Here is a 27,755-nt window from a genome sequence, read left to right on the forward strand (position 1 = left end):
CGTTACTGGTTATTATCCATGAGGGCAGTGGTTCTCAACCTTGGCTGCACATTAGAATCACCTGGGAATCTTTTTAAAGTCCTGATTTCTGGGCCTCATCTCGGAGGATTTTAAAAAGATTCCCAGGTGATTCTAATGTGCAGCCAAGGTTGAGAACCACTGCACTAGGGAATGGGAAATTGCCTGGTGCTCCTTCTCTACTAGGTTTCATTTCAAGGACTCTGAGCATTGTACGCATTAGTTCATCCATTTTCATAAAATCCAAGTGAAGTTGGGAAAGGAGATTTTGCCTCATCTAAATTTAGTTGCTGGGAAAGGGAAGTGTAAAGAATGGATTTTCCCAAGGTGTCCCAGGGGGCCAAAATGTTGGCACAGGGGTGGGGTTGGGGGGAGGCAGGTCATGATGTGAGCCCAAAAGTCTTGCCCTGGATCCCCAGCTGCTCATCACTCAATAGGGGCAGTGCCGTTGTTCACATGCCATCAGGCCTCAGAATAAATATTTTCCTTGTTTTTTCACATTTAGGAGAGGCTCTTTGGTCCCAAGCTGCCCTACGTTGTTTTGTTTTTCTCATTCTCTGAGTGATAATATTTGTGTAAAATAAGTGAAATAGAAACACCACTTTTTACAAATTTACTCATAGGTTTAGATTTAGAGCAGCGCTATCCAACAGAAACATAACGGGGACCACATATGTCATTTTCTACTTTGCAGTAGCCACACACACAAAAAAGCAAGGTGAAATTAATTATAATATATTTTGTTTAACTCAGTATATCAAATAATATTGACACTGTATAATCACTAGAAATATTACTGATGAGATAGTTTACATCTTTTTGTACTGTCTTCAAAATCTAATATCAAGTTTACTAATGAGATATTTTACATTATTTTACTTGTACCAAATCTTCAAAATCTGGTACTTTTCCCTTACATTACTACTGTGGCTACTATATTGGACCTGCAGGTTTAGAGTATCCTAGTCCCTCTTCCCCAATTTTTTATTGTGGTAAAATACACATAACATAAAATTTATCATCTTAACCATTTTTAAGTGTACTGTTTGGTAGTATTAAATACATTCATATTGCTATGCAACCATCACCACCACAAATCTGTGGTTTTTTTTTTAAAGCCTATTAACTATTCCTTTAAAATGGTGTTTCTCAAATTTGACTGCACAATAGAATCACCTGGGAGTTTTACCAAATACTTATTTCTGGGCCCCACCACTGTAGATTCCGAATTAATTGGCCGTGGGTACATCTGGGCACTGGAAGCTTCAAAAGCTCCCTGGTGGTTCCAACATACAGCCCTGGCTGAAAATTACTGCTCTAAAAGGAACAGAGCCAAATAACTGAAAAGTGATCTGAAAGAAAATGGTGCAAGACACCACTATTCATAACTACAAAAAGTTTTCCAAAAAAGTTTTCTAAATCGGGCTGCTCAATTTTACTATGGTTTCTTAAAAGAAAAGAAAAAAAGATACCACCCCAATCTGCAGAGGTGAATCATTAGCTCTGACAATGAGCAAGCAGCCCACCAGGTAGCTCAGGGCTGAGAACTGACCTAGAGAAAATTGGAGGGCCCTGCACGGGAAGGCTCCATATGGTGTTGTTTCTGAAAGCAAGAGGGAAAGTTTCCCAAAACATCGATTTACACAGCCCAAGCAAAACATGCCTCATTAAGCTCTTCTTTTAATTGCATACAGTAGATGTCTTAACCACCTGTGCAGTCTGTATTGCATGCATGTTTAAAAAAACTATTTTTTGGTTTGTTCATTGCCTGAGCTAGAACTTAGGAACTCTCAGAACCAAATATCTTATAAACCAGTTCAGGGGACACAGAGCAAGAATAAAAATCCTAGAACAAATAGATGTTATTAATAAGACCAAATAAGTGGGCTTTCCAAGTAACATCTATAATAAAAATGTGTTCAATGTTTTAAAATAAATTAGGTCCCCAAACGTCCTATAAGTGGGCCAGAATGATACATTCTTGTGGCAACAATAAAGCTAGTAACTTATATTTGCTTTCAAAATAACCTTGCTACTCAAGTCTGCCCCACCCTCCTCTCCCTTATGTTGGGGGCTTCACACATCATGGGGTTACCCTTCCTAGGCCTTGTCAAGTGAGGGGTGTCTTTAGCTGTGCAATGTTTTGCTGAGTGAACCCTGGGATTCATTGGGCTACCTGCTGCTAAGAGGAATAGAAGACATGTGCTATATATTCAACATATTTAGTTTAATGTCCTCATATATCCAGATTATTGTGTGTGTGTGTGTGTGTGTGTGTGTTGCAATCTAAGCAGGATTTTTCTTCTTTCATTACTTTGTATTTTTTTCAATAATATATACTATAATACATCCATTGTAGGAAATACAGCAAAGCATAAAGAAGAAAACATCAATTATTTCTAAAAGAAAATCACCCAAAGAAAACCACTGTTAATAATTTGATAAATTCCCCCCCCTCAGATGTGTCTCATGTGGTTGAATATTGACTCATGAACCAAGAGGTCACTGGTTTGATTCCGGGTCAGAGCACTTGCCCAGGTTGTGGGCTCGATCCCCAGAAGGGGGCATGCAGAGGCAGCCAATTGATGATGTTTCTCTCTCATCAATGTTTCTATCTCTCTATCCCTATCCCTTCCTCTCTCTCTAAAAATCAATAAAAACATATTTAAAAATATTTTGATAAATTTCTTTCCAATATTTCAAAAATGTATTTACATGTAATTAAAGATTTAAGATTCTACTCTAATATCAAGTGTCTATCCTTCTTCTGTTTACTGAACTATATCATAAGCATTTCCTGTGTCATTAAAATGATTTCAAAACATTTTAATGCCAACCTAATATTTCCCTATTCTTGAGCATTTAGAGCGTTTCTCATTAAAAAATAAATTTATGTAATGCAGATATAAATATCCCTGAGTAGACATTTTTGTGCACATTTCTGGAGAGGAAATATAAATTGAAATTATGTGGTCTTGGGTACCCTGTGCTGTCCCCATCAGCAGCTTTTGTTAAGCTATCTGAGATTGCTAAATAATTGTTTTCTTTAAATGCTCATCAATGTGATAAATGTTTAAGAGCTGGAAATCATAACTCCTTATACCTTTGATTATACCGAGTCCCTGGATGAACTGAATTTACACCGATCATAATGATTTACTTTCTTACCCTTGGAAGGATGTAGTAATACAAGTAGCCTGGGAAAAATAGTTTGGAACTTTAGGTAAAAGTAGCACAAAGTTGCTGAGTGACTCACTTATCTAGCTTCTCATTAGCTTGCCGCCAATGTGTCTGCTCCTTCTTCCATCTCAAATTTTCATTTAGGCATGAAAATCGGTCATTCCCTAGGAGTTAAGAAATGCATGATAGGAATGTGATTAGCACGAAACCCTCCAAGATAACCAGAAGTTCTGTAACAAGGTCAACTAAGAGGACTCAGCGCCGCTTCTCGGTTAGAGTCCATGCTGAATGCTGGTAGGAGACAAAGGCCATGTTCATGTCTGGGCTGGCTTGCTCGTTGATTGACAAGCTAGAGCTACAGTAGAACCCCTGCCTTTCTGGAGTGTCGGTGAGCATGTTTCCAGGAACACAGGTGACCAGTGAAACTCCAGGGGTTCTCGCTAAGTTATTGAAAGGACAGGATGGGTGTCAAATGAAGGTAACCAACCACACATGTAAACGCTGAGCTTCCTTCAAGTTCCTGACCACTGTGTCCCGTTGCATCGTTGCATCGGATGAGCTGTTGCTCTGTTTTACTTTGAGCTCAGTAGAGCAGACGGAGGCTACCGGAGCACTTCACTCTATTCCACAGCGATGAGCTCAGCCTCTCTGAGACCATTCCTGGTATGGTGGGGTCTCTGGAGGACGAGGACACTCAGAGGCCCCTGAGAGGATTTGTTCCATTCTAACAGTGGCCTGAGTGACCTGGGAGATGATCTTGAAACCAGAACTACCCCGTGTACTGACCACGCTCCGAGGAGACAAGTCAAATATCCATCCCGTGGAGAGGCTTCAGCCTTGAGAGACACCATTTGTCTCAGACGATGACTCACATTCTTGAAGGTGATCTCTTACCACAGACAAGTTTTAGGCTGAAGATGCCATTTGGGGACATTTCTGGGGTTCCTGTGATCGCAGGAAAGCAACGTTCCCTCGAGAGACGCAGGGCTGACATGACACATCAGGCACAGAATCCCAGAACCTGCTTGTCTTTACTACCATAGTGTCTTACTAAAGTGATGGTGTCTACTCATGTTGGGAGGGCATTCCTCCCATAAAGGGTGCAGAAGTCTCTGACAGAAAACAGGGAAGGGCGGATCCAACACACCTGGGACCCGGCGCCGCATCATCTCCCCTCTGGCCCCTTCTCCGCGGAGCAAAGCCTCTTCCAGCCTGGCCTTGACATCCCTCGACTTCTGCAGGACTTGGGTACTGACTTTGTCAGAACTCGGCTTTCCCTGGACAGGACAGAGGAAGAAGGATGTTTCGTTTGGTGAGATCTCTGTCTACGGGGACACTCTTCACAACAAAACACTCCAAGGTGAGATCGGCCAGTATGGACATGAGCTCTACAGAGACACTGTTCTGGGGGATCCCATGGCTGAAAGCCTGTTAACAGGAATGGAGTTCTCTCTGCAGAAGGCAAGGACCCTTTCCCTGAGGAATTATCATATCCAGATAGGTGTTGCATATGCAAATAGGTTATGGATTTTAATACAGAAATAAGAAAAAGTACTGATGCTTCCATTGCCCAAACAAAGGGGAACAGTGACAAGACAGGATGGACCTTGAGAGATGAGAACTAGTTTAACACAGAGCCACCCCACACCTACCTTGTACTCAAAACACGAGACACAGATGAAAAGGAGATCTAAAATCCTGTTGAGCTGCATGGAGGGCAGGTCAGCAATCCACTTCCTAATGAGGCTCTGGTCTGCATTTTTCATGATCCAGAGAAAGCAGATCATGAGGTTTCGGGTTGTATCGGCATTCAGCACGTTGTACTGCTTGTAGGGCTGGAAGCAGGCAGATGGGGAGACAAATGCAGAGGAAGAAGTTAAGCAGCAGAAACACTGAAAGTCTTAAGGGACATTAATCTCTTAGAACACAGTAACTGTACTTCTAACTTGGGTGGGGTCTGTCTCCAGGAACTTGGCCTTTCACTGCCAGGTTCATCAGCCAACAGGCTCACCTGGGGCTGTATCTGAGCCAGGCTTTTAGCCACATAACTCTGGGCACTCTCTGTCTCAGGAGCATTGTGGTCTGGTGGTCTGCCCTGGACCTTGACCACCCCTCCCCCAATCTCAGTGATAACAGGGACTCCCATGCTAAGATATCCAAGTATTTCTCCTTCAATCTGGACACTAGGCAACTTAAAGCAGTCTTATAGCAGAGAACTAAAGCATAATATGCTCAACCAATTAATCAAATCCATAATTTAGTGGAGTCCTCTGCAATGTGACTTTAACCACAATTTATGTTTTTCTGGGTGTATGGGTGTGGGAACTCAGGCTACTTGCTTGAGTATATGGGCCATAAGAGTTCATTTTAGAGTGCTGAGCATACTTTCTGTCACTCATCAGATCAACAGAGAGAACAATATGTGGCTGCACCCTTGGTTCATGTGATGTAGCGAATATCCAATGGACTGTAGTGGTGAATTTGCAATGAGCTATTTGTAAGTATGGGAGGGAAATGTTGGTTTTGGATGGGAATGATAGGGCTCATGAAGTTACTTTAACTTTAGTTTTTCTGAGTACAGTGAAAAGAAGACATGAAGTCTTTAGATATAACCTCACAGGGAATATCTTCTAATAGATGAGCTTTGGGCATTTGAACTTTTGCCCTTAGATCAAATAACAATGTAAAAGGCATACACCACCTCAAGCACCTCACTTTGCTAAGATGGCTATTAGAAAGGTGGAGGAGGTCATAAAACACAATATTTATCAAACTGTAGGATGAGTAATGTCAACTCTCAAATGTCTATTTTCTTTCTTATCTCCCTGTCCTCCAAACCTCATGGAGGTTTACTGCAGATGGGGGTGGGGGGTGGGGAGGGGAAATGTGAGATTAAAAATGCTGGAGGGACGAGAAGAAAGTCATCGAGCATGGATGAGTTAGGTCTCAATACTGCCTTTCCAGGAGAGAACCTAGTTGAGTCCTTTACAGATGCACTCTACTCTGAAATGCTCAGTTCCATTAGCAGGATGATAGAGAGTCAACTTGACATAGGGGCATTCAGAGCTCATCAAGAAACAGAGAGGGATCACACCTCCATGAGTCAGAGGTTTTATTCCAGGGAGAGCCCCTCTTTAAACCCAAGTTTGTGCATAGGGACTGAGCCAGATAACTCTGCTGAGGCTCTCCGGGGACCTAGAAAAGCTGAAGTCTTTTGCTTAATAAGCACTCTATCAAGCGACCTTCAATCTTTTTTCGGAGGCAGACACAGTATGAATAATAAATATACAGAATAAACATAGCTCAAGCCTCCCACTGAGAGAGCCTTGGTTTGATCCTCTGCAATAATCTTAGGTTTCCCGTTTCACCTCTTTCCTGGTTTTCTGAGCCTTGAACTTGGCACCACTGAGATGGTCTGAACTGGACTTGTGATTCTCTTGCTGTTGCCAGCACCCCATCTGACTGTGTGTGTAGCCTCATCTGCACCATTTCCCTCCACAGCTGCCAGCCTCACAGTGACTCGTTCCAGCATCGAGCAGAGAGGCAGAAATCTCACTGCCTACTCTAGGGAGGGTTCTGGTAGGTGAATATAAGAATGAACCCATCAGAAGATGGGAAAAGACTCAAAACGAAAAACAAACTAGAGAAACGTGCAACATACCAAGGAAGACAGCATGGGTCCATTTGTCTTCAAATTAAAGTGATTCCCAGCTATGGCCAGTGCCACATTCTGGTTAATTCCACTGGTCCCATCTTGTTCTTCATCCGAACCACTGGCGCGGTTTTTTCCACTGCGGGCATCTGCAGCTGCAAGTCAAACATTATTGGTCTTATCAATGCAATTGTGCTCCTGGGTATTTACCCAAAGGAGTTGAAAACATGTCCACATCAAAACCTGCATGTAGGTGTTTTAGCAGCTTCATTAATAATTACCCAAACCTGAAAGCAGCCAAGATGCCCTTCAGTAGGTGAATGGATGAAAAAACTGGTACATCCATACAATGGAAAATTATTCAGTGCTAAAAAGAAATGAGCTAGCAAGCCATGAAAATATATGAAGGAACCTTAAATGCATATTGTTAAGGGAATGAAGCTGATTTATAAAGGCTACATACTATATGATTCTAACTATATGACATTGTGAAAAAGGCAAAACTATAGAGACAGTAAAACGTTCAATGGTGGTCAGGGATCAGGGAAAGGGAGGGATGAATAGGCAGAGTACAGAGGAGTTTCAGGGCAGAGAAACTACTTATAATACTACAGTGATGAATATATATTACACATTTATCCAAACCCTTAGAATGTGCAACACCAAGAGGGAACCCCAATGTGAACTATGAACTTTAGGTGATAATGATGTGTTGATGTAGTTCACCAACTGTAAGATGTGTACCATTCTAGTGGGGGATGCTGCTAATGGGGAGGCTATGTATGTGTTGGGGCAGAAGGTATATGGGAAATCTCTATACCCATCTCTCAATTGTGCTGTAAACTGAAAACTGCTCTAATAATTCGTCTTAAAAAAATCTTTGGTACAATAGCTAAGATTTGGAAACAGCCTAAGTGCCCATCAGCAGGTAAGTGGATTAAAAACTATGGTACATCTACACAATGGAATACTACGCTGCTATAAAAAAGAAAGAACTTTTACCATTCGCAACAGCATAGATGGAACTGGAGAGCATTATACTAAGAGAAATAAGCCAGTTGGAGAAAGATAAATATCACATGATCTCACTCATTTGTAGAATACAATGAACAACAGAAACTGATGAACAAAAATAGATCCAGAGACACAGAAGCATGAACAGACTGTCAAACCTCAGAGGGAAGGCAGGGGAGGATGGAAGGGGTATTAAGAGATCAACCAAAGGACTTGTATGCATCCATATAAGCATAACCAATGGACACAGATAGTGGGGGGGGGGGGTGAGGGCATGTGCTGGGGGGTGGGAGTGGCCGGGGAGAGGTCAACGGGGGAAAAAGGAGGCATATGTAATATTTTAAACAATAAAGAATTTAAATTTAAAAAAAGAAACCCAAAACACTAATTAAGAAAATATCTTTGGCAATGTCAAGTCAAAGATGGTGATTTCTTATGTCCTAAACCCAATATCCAATGTGTACCTGATCCTTATCAGTCACTAAAGTCATCACAGTAATTTTAAACCTGATGTTTACATTATTTATCTGCTACTGTCTATAGGGGAAAGGGGAGGGAGGCTTATAATAAAAAAGACAGAACGCCCAGTTCAAGATTATGCTAGAAATTAATTTTTCTAGTTGTTAAAATAAAAATTTTCAGAACTTTCGTAACACTTTTCTATAACATTTAAAAATGTATTCATATATTTTAAATAATAACTAAATAGAAAGGAGCCTATAATTACAGAATTAATACCTTATAGAATAACAAGCTATTATCACAAATTCAGTAATACTTTATTTTTAAATGTTTTGAAATGAATGTTAATTTATTGTATCTATGTAATATAGACATATCTATATTTATACATAGGTCTAGATATAGGCAAGTAAAAAAAGGTTGGTTTTTAAAAACACTACCAATCACACATATATAAAGTATTTAGAAAATTCTTAGAAAAGTGTATTAAAACACTTGCACCTAATTGATCCATCACAAACTCATTTTATTAGACCAGTCAATATTATCAGTATTGTACCTTCAATTTTTTTAAAGTACAGTGAGAACAGTATTTTCATCTGCTAACATTTTGAAAAAAGGATACAGTTTAAGAACTCAATTTTTAAAAATAATAATTCACTATTGTATTTTAAGGCAATTGGGTCTTTAAACAAATGGTAAAATGAATAGCACATGGAAATAATACAAGATCTGGTAATATAGGGATATTTGAGGATACATTCTTTCTCCCTCTAAATATGCACAGGGTCATAGTTATAAGACAAGGAAGGAAGGATCTAAATATTTGCTATACAAAATGTTCTCTCACTTCATCTATGATGTGGGCACCATTATAGTTTTTACATCTGAGAAAAGGTTGAGGATCTCATCAAAGATCACATATAGTAATAAATGGGCTGCAGTTTGAATTCAGTTGTATCTCTTTCTAAAGACTATATTCTTATTAGTTTATCAATTTAAAGATTACATATACAATAGATACTATACCATATTAATAATAGAATACTTGTTATTGTTTTCCCACTTGTCAGCTCATTATGACCATAAAGTTCAATGCATATGTAAAGAAATAGTCAAGACTTAAAAGGTTCAAAAGCGAATTGCTAAAAAGTTTTGATCCCAAATAACTAATTTGGAAAATTCTAATCAACAAGGAATCTCTGGAGAATGTGTGATAAAGTGGTTCCCTGCTCTGGAAACAAACCAATCATGGGTCTTCAAATGAAACTTTCTAGAAACTTTCACACAAAATTCTAGAAATGGTCTGCAAGACACCTGCCCTGCTCTGAGCCACATCTTCAAATTTTGAAGATGACTCTGTTTTCTATTTGCCCTCCAGTCAGGCACACCCAGAGGAAGCTCTACGTCCTCCTGCCGCCCACTCACCTGTGTGCCAAGCTTGCTTCTGTAATTTCCTTGCCCGTTATTTTTTTGCTCATTTTCTGAGCTAAATAATTATCACCACAATAATCTTAGAAATAATGAAATTACACACGATACTTTGCATTTAGAGGAAGCAAGAACTTTGGTGGTTCTAAGATTCCAAGGATGACTGCCCACAAGAATGCTGGGCTGATGTAAGAATTCCTCAGACCCCAGGATCCTTCATCAGTCAAGAGAGCAGCATGGTCATTTCTAAGAACTTCCTTTGAGTTGGGTGAAAAGCAAGCATCACTCTGAAGTGATCAGAAATGTGTGTGTGTGTGTGTGTGTGTGTGTGTGTGTGTGTGTGTGTGTGTGTTGTGGGGAGGGTAGGCAATGGGATTGCTTTTCTCAGGTACAGGGTAGTTTTGTTCACCTACATTCCGAATCCACACTGTAATATGCTCCAACCCCTTTGAGATAATTTATCCTTTCCCCCCTTCCTATATGAGAGATACTGACTTCTGACCTCAGAATCAACTTCTTAGTGCCAAAGGCAAAATTCCTCCCCCATGGCAGACTTTCCTAATCCTGAAAGACACCAGGATATTTTTTTTGCATGTAACAATTGTTTAGGTTCATTTGAGGCTGCTTCTTTGCTCAGAAGGTAAGGAACACCTTTATTTCAAGGCATTAAAGCAGGAATCTCCAAAGTTGGGTGATCTTGTTATTATCTCGTCCTTTGTGGTGTATGGTCTATAAAGGTTATTATACACCATCAGACCAATGAACGAATGAATGAATGAATGAATGAAGAAATAAATAATCTTTAAATAAAACCATAGACAGGGTTATGTACCTTAAGAAAATAAAACTTATTGGGGCCTTAAAAAGGTCTGGGGAGCACGGTGTGGAGACCTTGTTCCCTTAAGCATATCCGCCCTGGAGCCAATGACAGAAACCTCATTCTAGTGGAGCACTGGGCAGGGTCCCCGTCAATCCAGAGGAGGAAACAGAAGGAATTATTACCTGTAAAGTCATAGAGCTGCGGCAAAGCATCCAAGATGATGCCAACCAAAGGCAAGTAAAGGGCAGCGACTTTGACCTTCACTTCTGGTTTGACACAGCGTGGGTCAAGGTCGTGAGAACTTAACAGGCTGTGAATGGCGCTGACAGCTTTCCTTTGCACTTTGCTGATCCTGTTGGCACAACACAGAAGGCTAGAGGTTATGATGAAGGGAGATGGACTGAAATGCTCTTAAACAATAAGGAGTGACCAGCATGTTCCTAAACAATGGGGTGACAATGTGAAAATCAAGAAAAATTGGGTAGAAGTATTTACGGCTCAGACACAGACTACCTGTGTCCTAGTCCTGGGTCACTGTTAGCATGATATTTTAAAATTCATCATGGTGTAGCATCAAGTCTTTCATTCCTTTTTATTGTTGGATAATATTGTATGAATATATCACACTTTATTTTATTTATTTTAAAATGTATTTTTATTGATTTCAGAGAGGAAGGGAGAAGGAGAGAGAGATAAAAACACCAATGATGAGAGAGAATTATTGATTGGCTGCCTCTTGCATGGCCCACACTGGGGATCGAGCCCACAACTTGGGCATGTGCCCTGACCAAGAATTGAACTATGACCTACTGGTTCATAGATCGATGCTTACCTACTGAGCCACGATGGCCAGGATGAATATATTACATTTTATTCATCCACTCATCAACTGGTGGACATTTGGACTCTTTCCACTTTTTGACTATTATGAATTGTGAATGCTGCTATGAATATTTCTGTTTATGTTTTTGTGTGGTATAAGTTTTACTTCTCTTGAGTATATACCACAGAGTAGAATTACTGGGTCATATGGTAACTCTATGTTTAATGTTTAGGGGAACTGCCAAACTGTTTTCGACAGTGGCTACACCACTTTACATTCCTAGCAGGAGAGCATGAAGTTTCCATATTCCATTTGCCAACACTTGCTATTATCAGTCTTTTTTATTATAGTCATCCTAGTGGGTATAAAGGTGCTATGGACTGAATGTTGAACTGCAAACAGTAGCAGGTAGCATTTTTGTGTGTGCCTCGTATCCCATTATTAATGTCAGAAACATACCCTTCCCCTTCGGCATCCAGCGCAGCAGCCAGTTCTGTGAAGAGAAGGCCTGTGAGGAAGTGCTGCTGGCGGAACTCAGGAGTCAGGTCGAACATGTTGGCGATCTTCTGGTCCTGGAAACTGGAGCAGGAGCTCGAGTTCTACAGAAATGCAAGGAGCAGCTGTATGAGTAACAAGAACTTGGACTAAGACCACAAGAGCTGGTATTTATTGAGCATGAGTACGGCCAAGCGTGGTAAGCACGACCCGGTGAGGCAGATCATCACTACTCTCCTTATGGGACAGATGAGGAAACCGAGACTAGAGTGGTCACTTAGCTTTCCCATCCCCACAGGTGGAAAACTGCCCATTGGGAAAGATGAAAATAAAGCACTCAGGTTCTGTCACACGACACGGAACACTCCCTTCCTCACAAGCAATCAAAAGTTGAAGATGAAAATCCCAGGACAACACTTGGACAGGGAAATGGGAACGGGATCCAACACTGCAGGGGTGAGCAGGCAATTCCTCTCTAACAAACTGCCCCCCCCTTTATAGTGAACAGGGCTTGTACACTGCGCTGCGCTTCTACACATGGTTTACACACAGCGTCTGAATGTTGCTGGCCTGGAAACTAAAAGCAGTGTCAAGGCAGGGAAGTGTCAGATGGACCAGTCCCAGGTAATTCCTGTGCTCTTATCCTGCGGCACACTTTATATCTCACCAAGAGAATCTAAAATGTCTCTGGAATCCTTGATGTTAGGTGGGGCTGGGCCTGGCCCCTGGGTTTGCTGACTCCCCGGGGTAGTCACAGGGAATGTGGGGAAAGTGAGCACATGTGGAATTGCAGCTTGTAAGACCCCGTTCCCAGTTCTCACTCAGATGGTCGCATCGCCAATATCTAGATCATGTCTTTGGGCATGAATGGCCAAGATTATTATTTTTTAGTTAATAAGACAGACCTTCACCTTTGTGCTAGTATCCAGAAATATGCAACAAAAATAGAACCTAATGTTGAGAAATCTTACCTGCTTCTCTGAGCTACTGATTTTTTCCCTATAAATGAAATGTGACTATAAAAATAGCATTTCCTTAACGTTTTTCTAGAGGACACTAGCCCCTTGAGAAATCTATGGAGGAAAAACAAAAAGTTTCTGGAGTCAGATCATTTTGGGAATCACTGCTCATCATACACCTCCTTCCGATTGCCTCCTCCGCCCCTGGGGCATTTACAATTTACACCAAGTCAGAGACTCTTAGTTGGCCTTCTGCAAAGAAACCTGCTAACACAGGGGTTCCAAACTGATTAGACTTTGGAATCTTGTATTTGCATAATACCTCTCAACATCCTATAGAATCCGGGGCCCACTGAGCCTAACTTGAAAAATACTGTTCTACAAAAAATGATTGGTGGAACTCCCATGTATAAATATTAATACAAGTGTTCCTCTTTCTGACTGATCATGAACAAAACTTGTTAGAAATATATTCCCTATACAACAGGCCATTTGCTTAGTTTATGGTGTAATCTTTTCAGTGTTTCATGAGCCAAATGATCTGGAGTGTGATTCAAGGTGGACTCATCTTGTGCTGAATTCCATTTTATAATAGTACCAGCAAAAAGTTCTGAGAGAGATCAAGGATATAATATCCACATTAAAAACCACTACTATAGGCAGCTGATTGATGATTCTCTCTCATCATTGATGTTTCTCTCTCTCTCTCTCTCTCTCTCTCTCTTTCTCTCTCACCCCCCCTTCCTCTCTGAAATCAATAAAAATATATTTTAAAAAACACTATTTGGTCATTTTGGAATCAATAAAAAGGAACCTGAAACCATAAATTTCATGGTGCTGGGATTTCAGAAAAGTGAAGTGAGTAGAGGAGACTGTCAAGCTGGAGTAGAAAGATGATTAATGTGAGACAAAAGAAGACATGTGACTTTTCTACAAATTTCTGATTTTTCATAGTATATATGGATTTCTTATTCTAGACTCTAGAGCAGGGGTGGGCAAACTTTTTGACTCAAGGGCCACAATGGGTTCTTAAACTGGACCGGAGGGCCAGAACAAAAGCATGGATGGAGTGTTTGTGTGAACTAATATAAATTCAAAGTAAACATCATTACATAAAAGGGTACGGTCTTTTTTTTCAATAGTTTTATTCATTTCAAACGGGCCAGATTTGGCCCGCGGGCCGTAGTTTGCCCACGGCTGCTCTAGAGCCTAGAGAGAAATCAACCACTTAGTATGTAAATGATTAGTTAGATGGTACAACTTTGGGAAGTATATTTATACGTATCTGAATCAATTTATCTGTTTCCATAGCTTTATTTTTCTTTTTTAAAATAATTTTTATTGATTTCAGAGAGGAAGGGAGAAGAGAGAGATAGAAACATCAATAATGAGAGAGAATCATTGATCAGCTGCCTCCCACATACCCGCTACTGGGGATCCAGCTCAAAACCCAGGTATATACCCTGACCAGGAATTGAACTGTGACCTCCTGGTTCAACTACTGAGCCACTTGGTTCTTTAAAAATTAATAACGCCAACCTTTAGAGAACAAATTACTAAATTAAGCTAATTAAGTGAAATCGTGTATACAACTCTTTCAGGTAACGGGTTACCTGGGAAGATATGGAGGGGCAGGGAGATGCTGGAGCAGTGTCCGCGCTCATAAAGAAGAGGTTCAGGTTGAGGTAATGTTCATGGCTGCAGAGGATTCTCAGGAACTCTAGCCTCATGGAGATGAGCGTCGCGAGGTTGTTCAGCTTGGCTGAGAGCTGGGGAGAACAATGAAGACAGGAAAGAAGCATTTATTATAAGGTGAATGGAGTTGAGGTTGACAGACACAAAAATATCCTTTCACCCCACATTAATAAAAACGAATGGGGCAGTACCACAGATGGCAAACTCTGTATTACAGGGAGGCCCAAAAGGTTTTCATCCACTACCTGTGTCCTCTCATGATTCCTAGCCTAAAAACTGCCCAAAATGAGGACTCTTGCCCCAAACCCCAGTCTTGTCAAATCTGTAATACCAAGGCAAGCCTCTGTTCATAACCTGGAAGTATGTCTTCAGTGTAACAGAATATAATTAATTCTACAAAAACCGTACTGTGTCCAAGAAACTAAATGAAAGGAGTTGCCCCCACATGGGGCCACACAAAACTAATGGAATATGACTGGGTGGCTTTAATGCCACAAGTGTTCTTTTGTAGTTTCTAATTAAAGACCCCAACGGGAAGTTCTCAAGCCAGTTCCCTGGATGAGAGCATCAAATTACTTTGGAAAAAAAAAAAAGCCAAAGAGTTTGCTTCAAAGAGGGAGAAGAGAAAGAAACAGAAAACTGGAAGAGTTTTCAGAAAAAAAAATCTTCCCTTGAACAAACCAACCATGAAATTAGCAACGAAAAGCTGACACAGGTGACAGTCTGGAAGAGATCTCGCGCTTCTCTTGGGGAAAGTGACAACTGAAGGATCCAGACTCAGTAGGCTGCCAATGAGAGGCAGCTTCTCTTAAGGCAAAGCACAGAAAGAAGGGTTTGATGGACCTTGAACCTCTCAATATATCATCATTAACACCTCTCGCGTTGGCACAGGAAACCAATGTCTCATCCTTGCCAATGGACATGCCTCCTCCTCATGCACTTTAATTAATTATCCTATATGTGAAAAGAGACCTCATATTTTGAATTCTATGCCTGGTCAAAGATCGAATGCTATGGTCATGCAATTTCTGTTAAATGTAAATTGAAGAAAGCTGACCATATCAGTAACAAATTTGTTTCCTTAGATTAACCCTTCTGTATTGGGTTGGTAAATGCTTTAGGAATCCATGCAAACCAGTGTGTCTAGGGATGTCTATGGCATAAGACTCAGAATGTACAAGAGCCAAGCTGTCTAACTTGGCAGTGAATAAGACAGCTCAGCATGACAACGAGCATCACACAGACCAGAAGGAACCAGGGGCAACACGGCTGTGTCCGAGGGAACACTCACCTGGTTGCAATAGTGTTTGATGAGGTTAAACACAAAGCTACGATCCATAAGTGAGAGAAGGTCATACAAGAAGAAAGCCAGGCTGATGTTAATCTTCTCTGCCTGTTCAGTTTCCTTAAAAACAAATATATAAACACTCAAGTCACTTTGTGGTAAACCCTGGTCATGAACCCCCTGGTCCTTGGTGGGAAAGCTGGGAGAGGCAGGTCCTATTTTTATAATCAGTCTTCCTTCCTCTAGAAGACAATGGGCTAAGCAGGTAACCCTGCACAATTAGAGCAAATATACTTTAAAACTTAACTGATGCCATGAGGTTGAATCAAGTAATTCTTTATCTACTGCTAATATTAAGGTACATTTCCTTCTCATTTTTCCCCCTACATGTATATTTATATGTATATAAGTGAGCTCATTCTCTATATACAATGCTGGGTCCTGAATTTTTTCATTCAACATCCTATATAATAAAAGCATAATATGCAAATTGACCAAACAGAGGAACAACCAGTTGCTATGATGCACACTGACCACCAGGGGACAGATGCTCAATGCAGGAGCTGCCCCCTGGTGGTCAGTGTGCTCCCACAGGGGGAGCGCTGCTCAGCCAGAAGCTGGGCTCAAGGCTGGAGAGCATAGTAGCGGTGGTAGGAGCCTCTCCTGCCTCCACTGCAGGCGGGCGGTAAGGAGCAAGGGGTCCCAGACTGTGAGAGGGCTGTCTGACTGCCGGCTTAGCTGGCAAGCAGACATCCCCTGAGGGGTCCTGGACTATGAGAAGGCACAGGCTGGGTTGAGGGACCCACCTTGCCCCCTTCCCTCCCCCCTCCAGTGCACGAATCTTGTGCACCGGGCCTCTAGTTACATGATAAACATTTTCCTACATTCTAGTCTCTCATATTTCTTCAGGTGGCTTTATTATAATTTATTTGATTCTGGTAAGTACTGTTTTGGCAAAAGTAACTTGAAATGTATTCACTAACTTCAATGAGACAGACTCTTATAAGTATTGCTGCAGAAAATCAAATCAGGATAAAAGAATCCATTTTTACCTAAGGATTTTTTTCTCTCCAATTAGGCAGCAGGCCCAGCCTAAAAGAATTCATAGTCACTCATGGTAGGGTGAACTACTGCATAAAGTCAGACCGGGGTTTTTTATTACTTCACAGGGCTCATGTGCGTGAGGGGTTTTATAGGACTTCAGAGCAATCGAGAGGCACTTGTGCATGGTCATGCTTTCTAGTCCCAGAATGTTGAATCAGTTTTCTCTGACACTACTGAAAATATATCTTGAAAATATTTTCCTCTTGTTATGTTATGTTCCTCTTGTTATTCAGGCCAAGCTGACCAGCCACTGGGATGGATGTAGACCTGATAAAGAAGTTTCCACAATATCATGGAGCACCAAGTCCTCACACTCTCAGCATCCTCACGGGCCACCCCTTGGTAGTATACATAATTGCCTGAATATTCTGGCATGGAATTGTCAGTCCTGGTTTTACTGGTAGTTGTGTGACTTTTAAAAATCTCAACCTCACTGTGCCTCATTTTTCATGCCTGCCAAAATGGAGATATCATTGCCATTCTCAGAAAGTTTGCCATGAGAAAAAGTGGTTATTTCTCCTGAGCACTTGGTGCTATACATGTTCTTTATAATGATAAATGTATTAATAAAGATCACTGCTGCTTCAAATTTTATAGCTGCCTTTAAAATTTTTGTTTTATTGCATTTTATATTTAACTTTCTATTTTAAAGTAATTTTAAGCTTACTGAAAAGGTGCAAACATAGTACAAAAATTCCTGTATACCCTTCAACTAGGTTCATAAATATTTGACATTTTGCTACATTAATCATTCCCTTTATACAATTCTTTTTCTGAACCATTAAAAAAGGAGGTCACAAATATCATGCCCATTTACCCCATAATACTTCAGGGTATATTTCCTAAGGACAAGAATATTCTCTCTCATTTCTACATTGATATAATAATTCTAACTATTGTAATTAGATGTTGCAATTTCTTTAGAGCAAACCTCCTGTCCCACTCTAAGGTCCCATTCAGTTTTAAAAAACAGCATTTGCGTGTCAGGTATAGTTAGTTACATTCAAATTATTGCTTTAAGATGATGCTTGTTTTTCTCTGATTATGAAAATAACATGTTCAAGTTAAAAAAATTTAGAACATAAAGAGTCACACGACACAGTTACCTTCTGAGGCTTTACTAAAAGGGCTGCAATCTCCGAGGTGACCACATTAACAATGGTAGTTATGTCATCTTTGAAACGGTCGGAAAAACGAGTCCTCCGAAAATTGTCCTGTTTGTCCATGTTGTGTACATACTGGGCCATGCTTTTCACCTATAGAGGGATGGGGGAAATGTCAACATGGAAATTGGTGACCTGCTTGTACACTGTGGAAAAGGGGAAAAGGCTGGAAGAAAAGCTCATTAACAATAGACTTTCTAACACTTTATCTGTGCTGGTAGCTGCCGAAGCAGGCTGGGGACTAAAAATGCTCCTGATACACAGATGGTTACCATGGTGGCAGGAGGTGGGAGGGTGTCCTCTTTTTGACCCCTAGTCAGGGGGCTTCCTCCTTGCTGCTGACAAAGCCAGGGAGCTTAATTTTTAGCCACCGTGTCATGAGACTCCCCTTCACTCAACTGCCTATGTCCGGGAAGGCAGACCCGTGAGGCTCCCAGAGCCACTTAGCCACCAGTCTGCCATAGCACACAGCACACCGCCGGAAGGGGGACTGTTTATGAAACTGCTTGTGATGTGAACTGAAGTCCCTGCTATCCCTGAAACTACAGCAAGGAGAAATGGAAAGAAATGTTCCTCCTATTGGGATCTCAAGTTGAAATGAAGAGCAGTTTTCCCCAGAAGCAGTTCTACAGCATGCTAGGTGGAAACTTGACCACTACTTTGAACATTGCTTCTAAGAGAAATTATGTTTTGCGTTCTATAAGACTGACTTGTTTTTATCTATATTTTAAATATTTAAATATATACTTAAATTAAATATATGTACATACATATATATATCCTAAATAAAAAAGGCTAATATGCAAATCGACCGAATGGTGGAACGACAGTTCGCTATGACGCACACTGACCACCAGGGATAGATGCTCAATGCAGAAGCCGCCCCTGGTGGTCAGTGCACTCCCACAGGGGGAGCACCGCTCAGCCAGAAGCCAGGCTCATGGCCGGTGAGTGCAGTGGAGATGGCAGGAGCCTCTGTTACCTCTGTGGCAGGGAAGCTGGCCTAAGCTGGCAATTGGACATCCCCCTCGGGGTCCCACACTGCGAGAGGGTGTAGGCTGGGCTGAGGGACCACCCCCACCCCAGTGCACAAATGTCATGCACCGGGCCTCTAGTATAAAAATAAAAACCTTTGTGTCAATTGGTGATTGTATTGTGACTATCCACTACCAGCTCAATGCCTACTACAATTTTAAATCTAGATCATTGCTTATCTGCAGGACTTTTTCTTGGGACCAGGAGATTTGTGGATCCATATGTCTCCCTTTGATACAGTCTGAGGTTGCACCTTGTCTTTATTGGAAGTTGCTTGGAGCAATTAGGAACAGTCTGATGGGAAAGACTGGAAGTTCTGGTGGTTGGGTATCTATCCTCTGAGGTCATTTTCATGAATGTGTCCAGGCTAGTCAGAGAATTGTGGCAAAAATAAATGGCCCTGGAAGTTAGACTGCCCACATTTGCCTGAAGATAACCACATAGGTCAGGGTTGGAAGAAGAGAAAAGACAGTTGTATAGGAAAAATGACCCCTCCCCCCAGGAGCTATATGGGAGAACTGCTTTGCACTAAGGGCAGATTTCTGTGTCTAAGAATGCAGGATTGGCAATTTTCATCAGCACTGAGACAAACAGATAAAACAATAAGGAGAAGGTGAATTAAGAAGAGACACACAGCAGACAGGCTTTCTGTGTTTCATGTTTTACGATAATGCAATGGCCCTAGCCTGTTTGGCTCAGTGGGTAGAGCATTGGCCTGCAGACTGAAGGGCCCTGGGTTTGATTCCAGTCAAGGCCATGTACCTCAGTTGCAGGCTCGATCCCCGGCCCCCATTGGGGCTTGTGCAGAAGGCAACCACTCTCTCATATCTGTTTCTTTCTGTCTCTCCTAAAAAAAAAAAAAAAGAAAGAAAGAAATCGCCCTAACCAGTTTGGCTCAATGGATAGAGTATTGACCTGCGGAGTGAAGGGTCCCAGGTTCAATTCCGGTCAAGGGCATGTACCTTGGTTACAGGCACATCCCCAGTAGGAGGTGTGCAGGAGGCAGCTGATCGATGTTTCTAACTCTATATCCATCTCCCTTCCTCTCTGTAAAAAATCAATAAAATATATATTTTTTTAAAAAAATCAATGGAAAAATATCCTCAGTTGAGGATGTACAAAAAAAAAAAAAAAAAAGATAATGCCACGACCAGCTTGGGGAAGACCTAAGAACACAGAATCCCAAAGCCCAGTGTAAGAACCATAGTTTTTCTCCAGTGTCAAGTCCTTTGTGGTTCAGGACCCACGGACATGTCTGCACCCCACAGTCTCACACTCTTGGTGAGAGGGCCTGGAGGAGGGGTGGGAACCGGACCCCATTTTTGTCTGGCAGAGTGTCTCTCACTGTGCTAACCAAGGACCTGGGAACACAAGGCCTCTTTGTTCTGGGCTACCCTAGTCCTGACTCTCTCCTGGCTCCCTACCCCGCACCCGGCTTTTGGAGCTCACTGCGGTGTTCGGCTCCTGCCTGCTGCGTCTGGACATCCTACAACCAAATAAATAATTCTCACAATACCACACTTCCAGCTGATGGCCTCTTTCCAGGCGGTCAGCAACTTGCCAGCTACTGTGTCCTCTGTATGGCTAGAGAGGAGCACCCCGTAGAAATATTAGTGGGTGCTCGGCCCATTATTTGTGGGTGGGGTAAGGCAGGAAAATATTTTTCCTCATATTGGCCTTTGTGACCCATTCAGAACAAGTGTACCTCTAAAGAACACCTTGGTGCAGACGTTCCTGTCCTGAGCAAACTAGGTCACCCATTTACCTCTGGGTCCCCAAAGTCTGGCTCAGCGGCTTACAGAAGCACGGGGATCTATTCATTAGCAAGTGTGCAATTCACAAAAGGAGGGTGTTTGGCAGCTCTCATGCCAAAGTGGTTGTTCATTACTGCTTGGGCATTAACACAACTGAAAGGTGTTAAATCTCCCAGGTTGTTGGCTAAGTTCAAGAAGGCTGAGCTTTCTTTCTCATCAAGCTTCTTGGGCAAAAAACTGTCTTGGCTTTGAAATAGCTTCCTGGGCATCTGAAAAGCAAATGCACAAACAATGCCCGGAGGACTGGGCACCCTGTCTGAGTCTGAGGCCAGTTTCCTTGCCAAGTTCTGGCTGGGGCTGATAGTTTCCATTTGCTTCCACCCAGCCCTTCCTGAGATCCATCCCTTCCCCCTTTCTGTCTATCTCCGAGCCTTGGGAAGCTGATCTCCGTGGACTACACCTCTCCTTGGCTTCTGGTTGGAAGTGGCCAAGGGAGGCACCAGCAAGGGATCAGTGTGCGGGAGAATGGAGAGGTCCTGGTATTTATCCTCTCCATGCCCTCATTCCTGCCACAGCATGGTTCTGGCAGTGGCAACATTTCCCTAAGACTCCAGCTGCTGTCTGGGGACCTTCTCCTCTGCCTTAGCGTTCTCTAGGCCGTTATAGTGCTCCCCACCCTGGCTTCTTTAGAGCTAGAATAACAACCTCCAGCACTGGCAGCTCCCTGGATGCCTCACCAACCGTTATCTGCTTCTGTAACTTGTGTACACCCTGCGCAGAGTCCCTCCGATAAATGCTTTTCAGTTGACCCCTTTGAGTAAAGCCAACGCTGTCCTGCTAGGACCTTGACAGACTTAGGTTAGAACATGTAGAGCCCCGGGTAACCGTGTCTTAGGTGACCTGCATGTCGACCAACCTCCTCCATGTGCTGGGATCACCAAGAGCTTTCTTTCCAGCATCTGTTTAGCATAAGGGATAGTCGTCCTTCCCTCCCTCCCAGCGCTTTAGCTTTTGCTTTCTCTCCTAGGCCCACCAAGTCCCAGTAAATAAATGTGCAAGATCAAAAGCAACTTGTACCTTTTCCATGGTTCTTAGCTCCCTGCAGTGAGGGACAGCAAAGCGGGACTGAGGAAGCCTTGGTGGGCCTGGAGACTCCTCCTTGTGACCGCCACCCTTCCCCGGACCCCATAGAAAACTCCCGTCTCAAGGCTGTTTGAGGATTAAATGAGATAGTACTTAAAACTGTGCCCGGCACAAACATAGTAAGATGTACAACCCATTTTCAATGCTATTATTTTTCCTTTCTCAGGGATACCAGCCGTTAGTAGAATTACATGAAGGACAGAGCCACTGTTATATGCAGAGAAGTCAACACGCCTGCAAAGAGAGCTCCAGGATGCCATGTGGAGCCACTCAGGAGATGAGTCGGTTAGAGATGGAGGCAAATAGAATTACGAGGGCTTTGGGGGGCATGACAAAGATGTGTGCTTTATTTCTGATACTCCGAAAATCATTGAAGGTTTTTAAAGAGGAGAATGATGTTATCTGTTTAATATTGGGGGCCCTGTGCAGAATGGATGGGCTCAGGCAAAAATGAATGCAGGCAGCCAAAGAGGAAGTTATTGCAAGAGGCACCAGAGAGATGATGGTGGCTTGGCCTGGTGGTGGGTGGTGAAGATGGTGAGAACCAAAGTGTTGGAGGTAGATTTTCAAAACAGAAAAAAAAACAAGATTTGATGGAGGTTGGGTGGGGGGGTGAAGGACAGTAGGATTTTAAGGAATGATATCAGGTTTTCAGTGGGAGCAACTTGGTGCATATAATGTTAGTTCCTGTTATGGGACACATCACTGCCTTTCTGCAATGTGCTTTTCATGCCCTACTGAGCACAGACAGAAACATGCAAGAATCTCACCAGGAGCTCGAAGAAGAACCAGGCGTACTTGAAGACTGTTTCTCTCACCATTCCAGTGCTGACCACCATCTGCAGGGCAAGCTCCTCATGGAAATGCTAGACGATAAACACCCAAAGAAACATTACATTCATGTAATGACCGTCTGTGAGGACAAATGCTTCATATTCCAACACCTCTTTTCTTTCTTACCAATTGCAATAGCTTGTTAGTTACTGACACATGTGTCCTACATGTCCTAGGCCAGTGGTCGCCAACCTTTCAGACCTCACGGACTAACCGTGTTCCGCGGACCACTGGTTGACAACCGCTGCTCCAAAGGTTTCCTTAAACCAGTGGTCGCCAACCTTTCGGACCTCATGGACCACCACGGACCACCGGCTGGCGACGGCTGTCCTGGACCACAGGTGGATGGCAAAGCCAATGCTGCAATAACCTGAGCTTGGTGAACATTTAGGCCGATAGGAGAAGGTTGGTGGTGGCATCACACAGGAGAGCTGGGTTTGAAGGAATGGCCTCAGCTTGGGTGGGGGTCTGTTTCCTGGGGTAGCCATCAGAACTGGGGGTGCCTGTGGTTTTCCTTTCAGATCTTGCAGCAAACCCTCTGTGTGCAAGCCATTGCTCTATCCTCAGTTTTCTCACCCATGAAATCCGTTGTTGGGTTCTCAAACATGACTGTGCAGCAGGATCCCCTGGAGGGCTTGTGAGGACCCAGACTGCTGGGTCCACCCCCAGAGTTTTGGATTCAGACTCAGTGAGCCTGGGGCAGGACCTGGGAATTTGCATTTCTAACAAGTTCCTGCTGGCACTGCTGGCCTGGGGACCTCTATTAGAGAACCAATGCCTAGATGGTATTTAAACTCCCTTCCAGATTGGACAGTTGTTGTTGTTTTTTAATACTCCCACTATGGCTTTGTGGGAAACATGATGGGCTGGGTTTATGAGCAGATCCTCTGCAGTAAAAGGCATAGTGGCATCAGCCTGAACTCACAACTTCTAAATTCTGACGTTCCAGGGTCAGATGCTTGAAAAGTCCTCAGCTCCACTTTATGTCCACACTTCCCTTCAAGTCACCTGACTGCTCTATGGTAATTTTTATACCTTTTGTGCCTTTCCCATTCCCTCGTTTATCTGGCTACTTGTTAATGCTTTTGACAAGTTTTGATGGAATGAAGTTCAAGACTCAAGGTAGGTGGCCAATTCACCTCAGTTTGCCTGAGCCTGTCATGGTCTTAAAATGAAATTCCTGTATCCCAGGGACCCCCTCAGTCCTGGGCAAACTGGGATGGTTGGTCAACCTAACTAATGACAAAAATAGGCATTTTCTATGGGTTTCATTTATATAATGACCACAAAACCTAGAAGAAAGGCAAATGAAGTTACTGTTTATCATTTTGTGGGTAAGAAAGATAAAATTTGAATACCCTAATATCACACCTTAGAGCACTGGCTTATGTAGAAGGTAAGTTTTAAGTCCAACACCTAAAGCAAAAAGCTGATTATAGCAAAGATTGCCCTTGACTAAGCCTTAAATTACCCACAATGTACAGAATGCATGTAACCCAATTTATTAATTTTCATGGACATTAAAATCTGAGAGTTACTCAGCTATACTAAAAGGAGGCAAATGGAAAATCCATGTGCAGATGTCTGGGGATTCTAACTATTTACATCCCTGGCCGGTTCTGGTGATGAATGGAGAATGCTGAATGAAGCTAGTCAGTGGGTTCCACTCATTCTGCCAGGTGAGTCAAACCTTTATAATTTTAATACACGTTAATACATTTGCTTGCTGTTGGGAGTCTTAAGGGAAGCTTTCCCACCTGGAGAGGCATGAGGTGAGTGTTTGTCTGGCAGGTGGTCTAAGTGCACACATGATGTAATGTGGTTACACACGATCTTCCCACTGTAGGAGAGAGAACATTCTTCCGGCTTTAAAGGGAACCTCCAGAAAGTAGGCCAGCTCGACTGGCTGAGTCTTATGGCAAGAACAGATTAGAGAGGGATTACTGCTTCTTAAAGAATTGATGCCGCTCACCGGGCAACAGTATTACAGGAACACCTTGCTCCCGAGGTTACAGGAAGTAGCCAAGCAGCTGGACCCTGTTTGCTCAGCTCCTAAGGAAACACACCGGCTAAACTTCCCTCGGAAATGAAATTATCTCATTGACCAGAAGCCAAGTTAAAATGAAGCAAGTACAAAACCAGATAATGACTGCGCCTGGGAGAAATCAGCCTTGCCTTGAGGTTGTCAGGCTGTAGGAAAATCATGGTTTCTAGAAGGAAAATGGTCCCTGTCACCAGTCACTGCAAAGCTCAAAGCTAAGCTTTAGAGTAAGTGAAAAGTTTATTTTCAGCACCTACCCATATCTCCTTTCACTTCTTTTACCATGAACTCCTAGTACCTCTCCCCAGATTTCTGGGGCCTGGGTTAGTGTCGCATGAGCCCTGCAGGGCTCCCGCTCACTGGATATTTCCCTCACCTAGTCCCAAGTGAGTTACGCTGAGTTCATTTCCTCCTTGCCTGTTTAATACACATTTTCCTGAGTTGTCAGCTGTTGCGAATGGCTTCCCTTTTACTAGAGGTCTTAACAAACACGCAAGACCTTAACGCAACGGTTCGCAATCTGTGGGTCGCGACCCCTTTGGGGGTCGAACGACCCTTTCATAGGAGTCGCCTAAATGCATCCTGCATATCAGATATTTACATTATGATTCATAACAGTAGCAAAATTACAGTTATGAAGTAGCAACGAAATAATTTTATGGTTGGGGGTCACCACAACATGGGGAACTGTATTAAAGGGTCGGGGCATTAGGAAGGTGGAGAACCACTGCCTTAACGTAAGTAGCTACTATAAACATGAGAATCCTGGGTGCATGGCAGAGGAGGAAACCTGGGACAGACAGTTTTCCCCCTCCACCTCTGGGCCACAGTCAGGGACTACGATCAGAGAAGTTTGTTAATATAAGGAGTTCTGGTGAGCAGTTTAACCGCTTGTAAAGTCTCTGAACTCACAGGAAAGGGTGATTAGAAAGAATTATGAGAAAGCATTTCATAGTTCCTTAATATATGTACTGTTAAAATAATTGATGCCACATTATTGCTATGTACTTTGGTGGAGGATGAACTGTCCCCATCTCTCCTTCTCTTAAAAAAAAAAAAAAAAAAAAGCTAATGCAGTGGTTCTCAAAGTGTGGTCCCTGGACCAGCATCAGCAAGGGGCTTATTAGAAATGCAAATTCTTGGGCCTCACTTCAGATCTACCGAATCAGAAGCTCTGGGGAGAGGGCCCAGCAATCAGTTTTAACAGGCCTCCCAGGCATATCTGATGCATGGTAAGTTGGAAAACCATTGAGTTAGTAGGTAATTACCTGGTCAAAAAATGGGAGATAGGGACAGGGCCCCAAACATCTGTGTGTGTGTGTGTGTGTGTGTGTGTGTGTGTGTGTGTGTGTGTAGGGTGGGAAATATTGTCCTCACACCGCCCTGCTCAGTACCTTTTTGCTGGTTGGCCTTGGGGCTCCGGTTGCACTCGGAACATCATTATTGCCAGAGCTATAGTAAGACATCCGGTTGCAGTTGCGATCAGCAATCTGAAATACACAAACCACCACTCAACAGGCAACCAACAGTGGTTCACTGGCAAGATGAGCCAGGGACCGGGAAGTCACCACCTCCAAATTCCTTTTTAATGTATTTTCTACTTTTACCCTGGTTACAAAGGTAAAACGATTATTTACATAAATAGAAAACAAAGCAAAAGAAGGTAAAGTTACACCTAGTTCTACTTGCGCCTGAGACAACCAATGACCACAGTTTGGTGTGTAGTTACTTACAGTGAAACCTAGTTAAGTACCAGGGGTGCTTACTAGTAATAGTCCCTTCAACAGTCTCAGTCTGTGACTTTATTGGGAGAGCAGGAAAAAAATGTACGGGAACAGTGCCTCTCTGTGGGTTAGGATGGTACTGTAACTAGCCTCCTCAGCACTGTAAGAAATTGTCAAAAACCACTTCGGACAAACTTTTCTCCCCTTACTACAAAAAATTAGAAAAGTCTTAACCTACCTTACATAGAATTTAATATTTTCACTTTTATTACAGAAAACCGTTATGAGTAAGGCTGTCAGTGATAACTATAGATCACATCTCCAGTGGGCAATCAGAGGGATCTTAAATATAAGGTTGAACCATGGTGTGCTGGCAAATGTTTAGCCACCAGCTCTCAGGGGTGGAGAAGTGGGGCCTGAGTTGTAGCATTTGCCAATTTCTGTGCTGTACTTCTTCCATTGTAGCTGATTTCAAGTTAACACAATGGCTTTGAGCATAACATTGAGAAGAGATGTGCAGTAGCAAACCATTATATAGTATTTCCACCAAACAGATACAATAGACATAACCTCAAGAACACAGATAATAGTAAAATGCAGTAGAATAATTAGGAAGGGATAAGGTTTGAGTACTGCATTTGTGAAGTGGAATAATTTTAGATTTATGGACAAGTTGCAAGGGTCGTACAGAGTTCTAGTACACCCTTCACCAGGTTCCATTAATGTTATATCTTACATAACTATGGTACATTTGTCAAAACTAAGAAATTAACCTTGGCACATTACTATTAACTAGCCCACAGATTTTATTTGGATTTCTTCAGCTTTTCCACTAATGTCCTGTTTCTGTTCCAAGATACAACCCAGGATACCACCCTGCATTTAGATTACCTCTGTTTTTACTATAACTTATTTAGTTGTTATTTTATATAATTTAATTTTTTAAAAAATATATTTTATTGATTTTTTACAGAGAGGAAGGGAGAGGGATAGAGAGTTAGAAACATCGATGAGAGAGAAACATCGATCAGCTGCCTCCTGCATACCCCCCACTGGGGATGTGCCCGCAACTAAGGTACATGCCTTCGACTGGAATCGAACCTGGGACCCTTTAGTCCCTAGG

General features: G+C 42.4%; 1 protein-coding gene across 5 annotated transcripts in view; it reads right to left on the reverse strand.

The window, feature by feature from the left end:
• DOCK8 (dedicator of cytokinesis 8) overlaps positions 1–27,755 on the reverse strand; it is a 200,254-nt gene that overhangs the window by 34,260 nt on the left and 138,239 nt on the right. For all 5 annotated transcript variants that reach the window (XM_059656823.1, XM_059656825.1, XM_059656822.1 and 2 more), the window contains 11 exons: positions 26,303–26,398; positions 22,804–22,899; positions 18,045–18,194; positions 15,841–15,954; positions 14,468–14,623; positions 11,860–11,999; positions 10,760–10,929; positions 6,860–7,005; positions 4,851–5,033; positions 4,346–4,475; positions 3,275–3,362 (listed from right to left, as the gene is read on the reverse strand). In XM_059656823.1, coding sequence (XP_059512806.1) covers positions 3,275–3,362; positions 4,346–4,475; positions 4,851–5,033; positions 6,860–7,005; positions 10,760–10,929; positions 11,860–11,999; positions 14,468–14,623; positions 15,841–15,954; positions 18,045–18,194; positions 22,804–22,899; positions 26,303–26,398 — 1,469 coding nt within the window. The remainder of the gene's footprint in view (positions 1–3,274; positions 3,363–4,345; positions 4,476–4,850; positions 5,034–6,859; positions 7,006–10,759; positions 10,930–11,859; positions 12,000–14,467; positions 14,624–15,840; positions 15,955–18,044; positions 18,195–22,803; positions 22,900–26,302; positions 26,399–27,755) is intronic.

Source organism: Myotis daubentonii, chromosome 11 (genome assembly GCF_963259705.1).
Source record: "Myotis daubentonii chromosome 11, mMyoDau2.1, whole genome shotgun sequence".
NCBI lineage: Eukaryota > Metazoa > Chordata > Mammalia > Chiroptera > Vespertilionidae > Myotis > Myotis daubentonii.